We start from the raw sequence: 12,628 nt of genomic DNA on the forward strand, positions 1-12,628 counted from the left end.
CACATCTAATTTACATATAAATTCACATCTCCAATACATGCTCCAGTTTTCCTCTATTTCAGACATGTTTTAAGAACTTAAACTTACTTTTTCTAAGGACTTCAAATTAGGTATGTAGCTTACACATCAAGATGTACAAGGTGCCAGGGGACAGGGAAAGAACTGAAGTTACTTGGTTGCTTAATTGTGCCTTTCTGTACTTTCAAATGTGGATGGGGTTTTAAATGTAACATTAACATGAAATTTCCTGGCTACCTAATTGCCGTTTCTTGGTTAAATCACAGTCTTTTAAGGTGTTGTTCTTGTATTTAATGGTGTATGTTTTTGGTCTGAACTAAAGTTGATGTAATGGAACCTCTAGAAGGGTTATCCGTGAGCATCATTCAATCCTAGGACCTCTGGATCTAAAAGTATTTAAGACCCTCTGCTGTTTGACCTACTGGGCCAGGTCCAGTAGCCTCAAGTCCTAACAGAATCATAAACTTCTACATGTGATTTAGCCACTAAATGGGGGGCATCTACTTATCATTACTATTGTGGCTTACGCTTTAAATTTCATTTCCTAAAGCATTTATTCTTCATTTGATAGCACAAGACATCTCATGAAAGTAAGACACTTTTATAAGTTTCTTTCTAAAAAATGTCCTATTCTATCATTCGAATATATGAGTGGTCATCCCTCTGTAGGTGCACATGCACCTCATACCTGAGTCTGGATTTTTTTTACTATCAATGTCCATCAGGGATGCACATGCCCCTATGTCACCTCATGCTCCTGTACTAGAGCAAAAAGGGAGAGCAGCCATCACTGTCCCTCAATTACTTTTTACAACTAACACATGGTAGTGAGATGAAAATTAATGAGTGTCCAATCCACTGATTCTGAGATCAGGCTAAACTTCTTGAAATCTTCTACAAATCCTTTGAACGATTTCTAATCTCCTGTTTTGACTGCCATGAACTGATCACTAGCTGCCTGGACCAAACTTTGTTGATCTGACTCCACTGATGCCAGGCTTTTTAAATGGTGGATTTGAAACCTGTGGGTTTAAAGCCCTGTCCATCCTACAGTGGACTAATCCTTCTGCAAGAGACTCAGTAAGTGTCTCTTGTTTCTGTGTGAATCACACATTCCAAGCAGATGTGAGGATCTGCAAGTCGTGAGATGCAAGGCTGTGAAACTCCACCTTCTCAAACAGTCCATGAAGGTTTCATCAGACCCAGAGGAAACACTCTAGACTCCTAATACTACACACACCAGCATAATCTAGCTCCCCATTGAGCAAACAATCATAGAATCGTAAAAGGGTTTGAAGAGACCTCAAGAGGTCCTGTAGTCTAGCCCCCTGCACTAAGGCAGAACCAAGTTTACTTAGACCATGCCTGACAGATGTTTGTCTAATCTGTTGTTAAAACCTCTAGTGATGGGGATGCCACAACCTTCCTTGGAAGCCTATTCCAGTATGACTTTTAAAGTGCTCCTGGATCACATTATCTCCGGAGTTCTGGCAATCTACACAAAGACTTTGGTCATCTGAGAAAAGTCCCACAAGCTATTTGACATCCTCTCAGCTTCTGGTCCTGCTGTGATCACTTTTCCCATTAACAAGGGATTATTTTGACTGACACCAGCCACTATGCCAGTGGTGAAATGAGTTGAGAAGAGGTATCAGATACCCCCTTCAGGATTTGAGTATTTCTGCATTCATCCCAATCCATTACTCTTTTTATTGTCTGTACAAGAAAAATTGAGATTGAATAAAAGTACACCAAAGGGTTATGGCTGCCCATAATTCTTGTGCAAAGTAGGAGACCTTGCACCACACAAAGACATACTCAAATATTGGATTACATCCTACTCCTGAAACAAGCTAAGTTAGCATTTAACTTCTTTGAGGTTCACCTTGCCAAAATATCAGCATGTCACACTCCAGTTTAGTCATGCTCTGTCTTTTCATATCCTGTGGTATTGAAATTCCTTAAGAGCCTTCTTCATACTGGTCCTCTAGTCAGAGCCCCAACTCCCATGTGGGACCTTAGTGTCATCCTTCTAAAGCTTATGAAGCCTGCCTTCAAGCTGTTTTTGAAGCATTCAACATGTTCTCTTACCAGAAAGATATCTTTCTCATGCCCATTACCTAGGCATGGAGAGTCAGTGAACTCCAAGCCAATGCAGCCGGGACATCTTAAACACCCTTCCTCAGGGACAAGGTGATGATGAGACCACATCCCAAGTTCATCCTGAAGATGGCCTAGAAATTGTACCTGAAACAGCCATCATCTTACCAGTCTCCTTCCTGAATCCACACTCAGCACTGGGAGAGAAGAAGCTGCATGGTTTGGATGTCTCCAGAGTCTTACTATATTACCTTAACAGGATCAAGCCTTTCAAGTTCTCTCTCTGCCTTTTTGTAGCCATATTAGGCCAACCTAACTCATCTCAGTGGATCACACAATATATTTCCATCTGCTATCAATTGGGCTGCCAAGCCTCTCCTCCTGAACATTAAAGCACATTCCACCAGGACACAGATGGTATCATCTTGCTTCAGAAATAAGCCACTCTGAGATCTGCGAGGTAGCTATGAGAAGCAACCGACTTACTTTTGTTAAAACAGCATGCCCTTGACATGGCAATCAGGTCAGATGCCTGTTCAAGAGAGCAGTATGCAATCCCTATTTGACTGATACATCTGAAACTCCTCATTCCCACCATCCAGAGAAGTTACTGCTTGCCATTCACCTATCCTGGAATCTTCCAACAAGAAAGAACAGTTAATTACCTTACAGTAATTGGTTCTTCGAGATGTAGTTACTGTGGATCCTACAACTTGCCCCTCTCTCCCTGCTTTTCAGTGTCCTTAGTAACATGAGTTTTCAACTCTGAGAGAATTTAATGAGGGTCATGGCTGCCCTGACCTTATGCCCTCCTACAGGAGAACAAGAGAGGCACAAGGCACATATGGGGACTTGATAGACACTGTCAGTCAAAAAAAATCAGGTCTTGTGAGCATGAGGCGCACATGCACTTATGCACATACAGACTACAATATCTTGAAGAACCACAGTTACTGTAGGGTAAATAACTGTTCTTTAGGTCCACCAAAATAGCACGAATCAATATATTAATGTAGGTTGTCTTTATTTAGTGCTGTTTGATTTTTTTATGTAAAGGGGAGGGAAAAAAAAACCCTGAACAAATATACAGATTTCTAACACAACTGTTTTTCTCTTTTTTAATTATATTCTATACTTTCAGAAAAATTATTATCACTTCTACCAGAATATGTTGTTCCATATACTATCCATCTTCTGGCACATGACCCAGATTATGTGAAAGTCCAGGATATTGAACAACTTAAGGACATTAAAGAGTAAGACTATTTCCTTTCATATTTTAAGATCTTGCTTGTACTTTCAGAGATAATTAATGATAGCTTTTAAAATCCTAACCTTAATCATGGTATCTGTAACTTTATCACGGTTATTTTTAGTAAAAGTCACAGGTAGATTACAGGTAATATACAAAAATTCACAGAAGCCATAACCTGTCGGTGATTTTTACTAAAAATAACAAGGTGGCAGCTGGGAGCTAGAGGGGTCCAGGTTGTGGCTTGGGATTGCGGGGTCTCCCTGCCAAGACTGGGAGCTCCAAGGATCCCCGCCATCAGCTACCAGAGGTCTGGGGGACTCGAGAGCTCAGAGCCGCCGCAGGCCCAGCAGCTGAGAGTGGGTGGGAGGGGATCTAGGCTGGATTCCCCCACACTGGCTTGGGGTTTCAGGGTCCCCCTGCCTCAGCTGGAAGCTCCAGGGAGCCCCGCCGTCAGCTGCTGCAGGTGGTGGTGACCCTGGAGTTCAGAGCCCACACGGATAGCGAAGGTACCCATTGGCTCTGACATTCTCCCCCACTGTCCCCGTGGGGCCCTTGGACTGCAGGCTCTGGGGTCCCCCCACTACTTCTCACGTTTGGGGGCAGAGGGGTTCCTCCATCAACCACAGTGACTGCCGCAGGGCGCCACTACCTGCCATGGCTGGTGGCAGTGGGGTTTCCCCGCCACCCACAGTGACTGGGAGCTGCAGGGTCCCCCCCGGCAGCTGAGAGTTCCAGGGACCCCAGCCATCAGCTCCCACAGGTGGTGGGGACCTCAGAGCCACCAGTAGAGCGACCTGGGAGATCAGAGCCACCGCTGGTGATGGAGGGACCCCAGTGCTCTGAGGTCCCCCCACTGTCCACCACTTGGAGCTGCGGGGCCACCGCCTGCACTGGCTTTGGGCTCTGGGGTTCCCCCATGGTGGATCAGGGCTGCAGGGTCTCCTCGCTGCCCACCCAGCTCCAAGTCGCAGGGTCCCTGCTGCCCACCCCTGCTGACAGCAACGAGGCGGGGTCACTGCCACTTGGAGCCATGAGATCCCTGCCGCCAGCCCGGGAGCTTGGAGCTGGGGATCCCTACAGCTGCTGAGAGCTCCACAGCCTCCAGAAGGTGACAGTTTCTGCCCCCAGGTCACAGGGTGGAAGCTGAAAAGACTAATTTCACAAAGGTCTCTGGAATCCATTACTTCTGTGACCTCCGTGATAAAGACTTATCCCTAATCATGATAAATTGTCCAGTACATAATTATGAAGAATAATTACTTTCTTAAATTAGTATAAGAGATACTAAATATTCCTAGTTTATATTAACTGTTTTACTCAATCATATCAGGCATTTGGGGACTGCTCAATGTCAGTAATGCATTTTTCCTGTTCTTGCGTTTTGCTTATTCCTTCCCAGTATCTTTAGCAAACCTGAAGATGAATTTATTCAAAAAAGCCAAACTGATCAGTGGATGAATTCATGTTAAAGTAAACTGTATTTTTAAACAAGGTCTTTTCTAGGTTTCTTTGACAGTTCTTCTTCTTGTACTTAATAAAGAAAACCGTTTTTCCCTTAGGTGTCTTTGGTTCATACTGGAAATACTGATGGCTAAAAATGAAAATAATAGTCATGCGTTTATCAGAAAAATGGTGGAAAACATTAAGCAGACAAAAGATGCTCAAGGACCAGATGATCCAAAAATGAATGAAGTATGTTGTACCTTTAGTGGAAGTTGCTTATTTATTCCAACATCATGAAACTGAGGCATTTTTACACTCCTATTTTAAAATATGTATATTTCTCAGTAGAATTACATATAAAAGGCAATAGACGTTCTGTACACTAGACTCAAAGCTATAGACTTTAGGTTAGCTGCTCTGTTACTTTACTTGGCTTCAGGAGATGTCTACATTCTTCAGAAGCTAGTTGGAATTGTCAGGAGCCCTTTATTTTTCTTTTAAAAATTGGTTTCAATAAACCACCACCTTTATGCATAAAATATCTTTACTAGTATTTAGGCTGAAATTCTGGGAAGTTAGGGTTAAGTTCTATAATACAATGCTTTTCTACTTTTCAACAATGTTAAAAAATTGCAGTGTAGTACCAGTAAGCAGTTTCTTGACTATTTAAAAAAAAAACACACACACCAAATTTCTCTAACTTGTATTATAACATGGATGTTTGGATCACTTAATGTGTTTATGTGGACCATGTGGTATATAATCAGATTCTGAAAAATGTAAGATTATTTTTTTCTTCCTAAATTAAAATTTTTAGCCCTCATGGTTGCGCAAAAAAAAGCCAGACAACACCACACCTTCCAGATGAACTGAGTGTAAACCAATGCAGCGTCCTACTTTTATTGCAGGTAGCCTGAAATAATGACTGAGAGTTGCAGACTCCCAGTCACCCCATCATCTCCTTTTAGGTATTAATTCTCTTGCCTAATAACATTTTAAATGTTAGTAATTAACTATACAATTCTAATAATTTTAATGCTGGATTAAGGAAGGGCATGGGAATAAATCCCAAGCAGAGAGTATGTGTCACTGAACAAATAATAAATACAAAATACAAAGTTTAGGTACTACAGAAAGCCAACATCTACCCTTGTTTTTGTAAATATTTCCCATTGACACAGTGGGAGATGTGTTGTGGATTGGGGGTGGGGGATATATAGTAATAATACATCCCACGCACCCTATGGACCATAATTGGAAATGAAATTTAGTCCCTCCCCACAGTATGAATTTGACACCCTTTCTACAATGCAAAAACTTTAGTTTTCCTGTTTACGTAGTGTAGACATGTGCACTAGTTAGATGTGTGATGCTGATATTACGGTTCTGTGTTAGTGTGAGAGTTGTAGGAATTTGGTATGTGTGTTGTTTCGATCTTTTTTAATTTGGAAAGGATTCTTTTGGTGGAATAGAGTCTATCACAGAGTAGTTAATGTGATGTCAAGAAGTAAGATATGTTAAAGAAAATTCACTTAACTGGACATTACTTTATTTGTAAGGAATTTTATGGGGGGCATAGATTGTACTTAGCAACTCCTACAATGATGATTCTACTACTACTACTATTGTTTGTGGGAATATGTATTGTATACTACGTACATCTCCCAGATTGTGTTTATTATTAGCATTACACAAGCACCAAAGGTACTGTAGACATATTATAGGCTGAGTTAGTAATGAATCGTATTTAAGGTTGCCTAACACTTCCAATTAAAAATCCATGTTTTAGTTGCTTATAAATTTCTCATGCTTGATATGTGCCTCTGGCTGAAAGTTTTTTAAAGTTCTAGCAGAAATAGTTCAACCGTTTCTGAGAACACAGTTAGATATTTTTTCCCCCAGTCACTTCTTTGAGCTCTATGGCCTCTGTGCTTTTAAATGGAAACTTGGAATTTGGCTGGGAGATACCCTGGAGTCAGGGAAGTACTTCTTGGTGTCCTCATGAAAAATCCACCCAGGTACTACAGTGCACGGGTACATCAACAGAGTGCTGTAAGTGGATGTTTTACATAAGACAGACTAATTAGACACTGACTATTTTCAAAAATTACACTTAACTAAACCACTTTAATTTTGAAATGTACAGTTTTCTAATGTAGAGAGACCATAAGAACCAGCTTTGTTTGACCAGAGAGTTTGAACACTCAGGTAGCAAAGAAACCCTTTGGACTTCGAATAGTTTCCAATATGCCTCTAAAGTGGCACATCAGAGCTGAAAGTTTCAAATGAACTTGTACTTGTTACTGTTAAAATTAAAGATGATGCCAAGTCTGTTTAAAAAATAACTCATTTTTATTTTGTAACAGAAACTCTACACAGTTTGTGATGTAGCAATGAATATCATTATGTCAAAGAGCACAACATACAGTTTGGAATCCCCTAAGGACCCAGTACTTCCAGCTCGATATTTCACTCAACCTGACAAGGTATAATTTGGGTTTTTGGTTGAATTTTCTTTTTTTTTTAATTAAACTGCATTAAAGATTTAAGTAGGCAGCTTGCTTTCATCTGAGTTTTATTAAAACAGAGCTCTTGTAATTAACATAGTCTTTTTTACTTACGGTCCCAATAATGTCTCAAGTCAATGCATGTGTTAAATGTTCAGATTTAGCATTTCAAAAACATAAATGCTTCAAAGAAATTCAATTTAAAAAAAAATAATTTCCAGTATCACCTCATAAATGTATTTTTTGAAATCTATTTATTAATTGACCTTTCTTTTCTTCTTTATTCCCTTGCTTGCAGAATTTCAGTAACACCAAAAATTATCTCCCTCCGGAAATGAAATCTTTTTTCACTCCTGGAAAGGTGTGTTTTTTATTATCACCACCTATCTTGTTTTTTCAACTAAAATCTCCTTATAGGCTAAACATTGCACAGGGACAAAAAGAGGCATGGTCCCTGCCCCTAAGGACTTAAACTCTTTAAAAACAAAAACAAACCCCTCAAAACACAGATAGAGGTTGGGGGGAAGAAAGAACATGCAACAGGTAAGGTAGTTGGCTCCTGATAATATAAAGTTGAGCAAATTTTGTGTAAAATGCTTTTTTTTAAGAGTTATATTTCTAAAAAAATTATAGTAGACTAACACTAGAAATAATGGCAACAATGTTGAGAAAATATACAGGGGAACCTCAAGTAGGAATAAGGAGATATCATTTCTGTATTTGGTACTGGTGCAACTGGAATACTGTTTCCATTTCTGGTCTCCAGCAGAAGGAGGTTGATAAATTGGAGAGGGTTCAGAGAATGACTAAAGGATTAGAAAACCTGCCTTATAGTGATGAACTTGAAGAGCTCAGTCAATTTTAACAAAGGGAAGGTTAAAGGATGATTTTATCACAGTTTAGAAATATCTACATGGGAAACAAAAATTTGATAATGGGCTTTTCAATCTGTCAGACAAGGTATAACAAAATTCTGAAAGTTGAAGCTAGTCAAATACACACTGGAAAAAGGTGCAAATTTTTAACAGCGATGGTAATTAGCCATTGGAATAATTTTTCCAAGGGTTGTTGTGGATTCTTCATCACTGGAATTTTTAAATAAAGATGGGATGTTTTTCTAAAAGGTATGCCTGAGTCCAAACAGGGTTTAATTCAGGGATCTTTTATGGCATGTTTTACGCAGGAGGTCAGAGTAGATGATCACAGTGGTCCCTTCTGACCTTATACAATGGTCAGGAATGGTCTAGGAGTACTTGGTGCTGTGTCAGTGCAGGGGGCTGAACTAGATGACCTCTCAAGGTCCTTTCCAACCCTACATTTCTCTGGTTCTATAGTCTAGGAATCTCTAATCCAGGGTTGAACTGGAGCCCAGCCCAATCCAGTCCCAAGAAGGCTCTCTTGCTTTAAGGCCTCTCTTTGTGTTTCTGCCTGAGTTCCCCATGCAGTGCTGTGTCTTGCACAATGGAGTCAAGATACTGATGCCCAAACTAGCAAGTGATCACAGGACCTTTAAGGGTTAGCGACAGTTGGGGCTAAGTAACCAACCAGTAAAAACTTTTGACAGGGAGTCCAGTCTCTCATACCACTCATTACAATGGGTAGAACTGTCGCATGCAAATTAGGTGCAGGGATAATGTTTGGTTGTGTTATCTCTAATGTCAAAACCCAATTAAGAATGAAGTGAGCTGTTGACATAGCCCTGCCTATAATCAAATGTTAATACAACAATTGTTAATAATTTAGCTTAATTATAACCGAATATCTTCAAAAGTAGCCTATACTATAGATTTAAATGAGTTTTAACTAGATGAAACGTTTGAGGTTTGTCTCATTGCTAAGATCATTCAGGACAAAAAAGGGTCTGCCAAATTTCTTAAAGGACCTGTTTGTTGATTGTTAAATAATAAACCAACAGATTTACTTGTAAATTCTCAGACAGTTTAATTATGTATGCAGAGAATAACTGAATTGTGGGGAGGATATTCTATGTTCTTCATACACAACATAGTGAATCCCTTCTGTAAGTGTAAAACTCAGTTCAACCTTAACTCTGGAGACACAACGAGCACCTCCATAAGATACACTTTTGTCTATAGAATCACTGACAACTACCTGCCTTTGGTAAAGCTTGCAGCTTCATCATTCAGCATAGTCAGCTAGAGTCAGGGAGTAGTTTAATAAATAGTCCTGTCATGAAAAAGTCATTATACTGGATTAAACTGTCGTTCATAGGAGAGTGAGAATAGTTATCTTCTTTGTGTATGATCTCTAGCAAGTTTTCAAATTTGTGTCTCTAGTTAGTCTCTAGGTGTGTGACTTGATACTCACAGTTACTTAACATCTTAAACTTACATTAAAGTTGGTGGAAGCTGAAGGAGCTCTGCACATCTGAAAATTAAACCATTCTTTATTTAGATGGTAACCTAAGGTCAACCCATGTTTTGAAATTTTGGCTTCCAGGGTGAAATCCTAATTTTATTGACGTCAGTAGCAAAAGTCCCATTGACTTTAACGGGGTCAGGACTTCATGCCAAAAGTTTTGCTTCTGAATCTATTTTTTCCTCATGGAAATTATGATCTCTGCTACCTTCCGTCTGGCTTGAGTTGTAATTTTTATGTCTTTTTGTTTTTGGTTTTTAAGTAACTCCTGTTCTAATAAAAAAGACACTGGTGATTGTAGGATGCATGCAGGTTACATGCAAATATTTAAGCTTAGTACATGTTGGTTCAGACTAGGTATGTATCATATTAAATATGTAGATTAAAATAAAGGAACTATACTTTTGGTTTCAGCCCAAAGCAGCCAATGTTCTTGGAGCAGTTAATAAGCCTCTTTCAGCAGCAGGCAAGCAGTCTCAATCCAAATCTTCACGAATGGAAACTGTAAGCAATGCCAGCAGCAGTTCAAATCCAAGCTCTCCAGGAAGGATCAAAGGGAGGTTGGTATACCGCCATGTAGCTTTGATGCTCAAGTATTTTTATTAAAGCTGCAAAGATTTCTATAATATGGGTTAACAGTGCTAGACTGAATTCTATTCTCTTATCTTGGTGTACATCCAGAGTAACCAGCACATTAGTATAACTGAAACCAGAATTTGGCTCAGTACCACAATGAAAATAGATAAGTTTTTTTAAAAAGCAGCCCAAGCACATTATGTGAAAGCTAGCCAAAGTTAAATCATCATGTACAATATAAAATAAAAAAAGCAGCACACATTCAGTTATAGATCTGGGGTTCCCATCAAGCTTGTGTAGTTAACAGTAATTCCAGCTACATCATCATATCTCCCATTGAGTCTGAGACTGTAAGGAAGAGAGAGCTCTCTCATGATCTAAGGTTTTAAGTAGACTATCCTATGGTGGTGAATTATGTTGCCTCTGGAGAGCTGACAGTATATCACCTTTTTATTTGTAATACTAGTTGTAATGTGGCCCAGTAGCTTGTGAGCAGTTGATGAAGGTGATCAACTGCGTATGTTGGAAGGATCATACTGAAGAACGATAATTAAGAAATAATACAAGTAGTATATGGAAATAGTTGTTCACTGAAGACAGATTGAAAGCCAGTTTCTTCCCTGCTCCAGTAAGTAAACTTAATCTGTTAGGCTAATATAGCCAGATTCAGATTGTTCAGCAGTCATCTCATTGTTAAACTATGCAACAAAATTTATAGTCTGGGCTGTACTACTTTGGCTGTGATCTCATCAGATCTTACGAGTTAAACAAGCCCAAGCTTGGTCAGTACTTGAATGGAGACCTCCGTGGAAAAAACAAAATACTTCAGGAGGTGATGTTAATGACTCAATAGGTATCACTCCTCTTTGTGATTATTACTGAACCAGTATACCAGCATATCAGGAGCATTGCGGCTCTGCATGTGTATAGTCTTTGAGATTAGATATAAAACAGAGCTCCTGATCACTCATGTCCGTTAAAGATCGCAGTGGCACTTGTGTTAGAGTAGGAGTAACTGCAGCAGTCTCAAGGCCATATTTCACATACCTTAATTACTCCTTTGCTCTAATGGATAAGTTAGTCTTCGCTTTTTGTCTCTAAACAATTGTGCAATATTTGCAGTATTAAAATGGCTGCCTCATTCCAGCCCCAAAGTAGATGAAACAAAATGGTCCTCATATACTATAATAATGTTTAGCTCTTATATAGTGCTTTACTTCAGTAGATCTGAAAGTGCTTTACAAAGAAGATAAGTATCATTGTCCCCATTTTACAGATGAGGAAACAGAGGCACAGAGAAGTGAAGTAACTTGCCTAAGGTCGCCCAGCAGGCCAATGGCAAGCAAAGCTAGGAATAGAACCCAAGTCTCTTGCTCCCATTCTGATGCTCTGTCCACTAGGTAGGCCATTGTACAAGATGTGACCCATACGAATGGTCACCCCTAATCCAGAGAGCGTGCATGTGTGTGTGTGTGTGTGTGTGTGTCTGTCTCTCTCTCTCTCTCTCTCTCACACACACACACACACACACACACACACACACACAGAGTGTAAATAAATAAATAAATATGCACACGCATGTGTGTGTATTTATATACATAGTATGTATATCACTTGTCTTTTTGCAAAAAGCATTGTATACAAGAGAAGTTTGGTTTTCTGCTTTAACTTTGAAAGAGATACAGAGTCCTCCTGTCCTGTGACTTAGCCCAGTCCACCCCAATATCTGATACAGTATGTTAAAATAATAGAATAATTGTCACTTCAACTAGGGAATAATCTTAAAACAGACTTACTTTAGAATCTATAAAAAAAAACTATTTAAAAGTTAATGTCAGGTAACAAGAATTCAAACACAGCCTTCAGTAATTGAAAAAATACTATCTCTGGGTATCTCATTCTTTCACTTTACACAATTATATGATATATGAAATATCCTATTTTTTATTGAATTGTTTAACAAGTTTATTATGTTTATCAACTATGAAGTTAAATGAATTATCTATTCCATCATTCAGATGGTGCAGTGTTAAGAATTTAAAGTCTTACAATTATTTTATAAATTCTCTGTTACTTTAATTTAATCACTGTGCATCAATACCCCTAGTTTGCTATCAACATCTTTGTTTTGGCTAGGAGTGACAAATTATGCTATGTTGTGCCACAGTGCCATGTGACAGCTCCAATAACCAAAGATGAATGGGTCTGCCAAACCTTTTCTGGTTTAGGGCTCAGTTGTCTTCTGAATTCTAGTCTTGGTGATTAATGTATTATGCAGCTACTAAGCTAAATTCTTAGTCTAGAATTTGAAAGTTTAATGTGTGATTTTAGAGAAATTTAACACTGAGGA

At 39.1% G+C, this 12,628-nt stretch overlaps 1 protein-coding gene across 4 annotated transcripts in view; it reads left to right on the forward strand.

Annotated features, from left to right (window-relative positions):
* Positions 1-12,628, forward strand: part of PDS5B (PDS5 cohesin associated factor B) — a 195,617-nt gene that overhangs the window by 164,585 nt on the left and 18,404 nt on the right. For all 4 annotated transcript variants that reach the window (XM_067562968.1, XM_067562970.1, XM_067562972.1 and 1 more), the window contains 5 exons: positions 3,260-3,374; positions 4,933-5,065; positions 7,183-7,302; positions 7,622-7,684; positions 10,117-10,262. In XM_067562968.1, the coding sequence (XP_067419069.1) occupies positions 3,260-3,374; positions 4,933-5,065; positions 7,183-7,302; positions 7,622-7,684; positions 10,117-10,262 (577 nt within the window). The remainder of the gene's footprint in view (positions 1-3,259; positions 3,375-4,932; positions 5,066-7,182; positions 7,303-7,621; positions 7,685-10,116; positions 10,263-12,628) is intronic.

Source organism: Emydura macquarii, unplaced genomic scaffold (assembly GCF_026122565.2).
Source record: "Emydura macquarii macquarii isolate MOO-44397 ecotype Brisbane River unplaced genomic scaffold, CSIRO-AGI_Emac_v2 contig_2473, whole genome shotgun sequence".
Lineage (NCBI taxonomy): Eukaryota > Metazoa > Chordata > Testudines > Chelidae > Emydura > Emydura macquarii.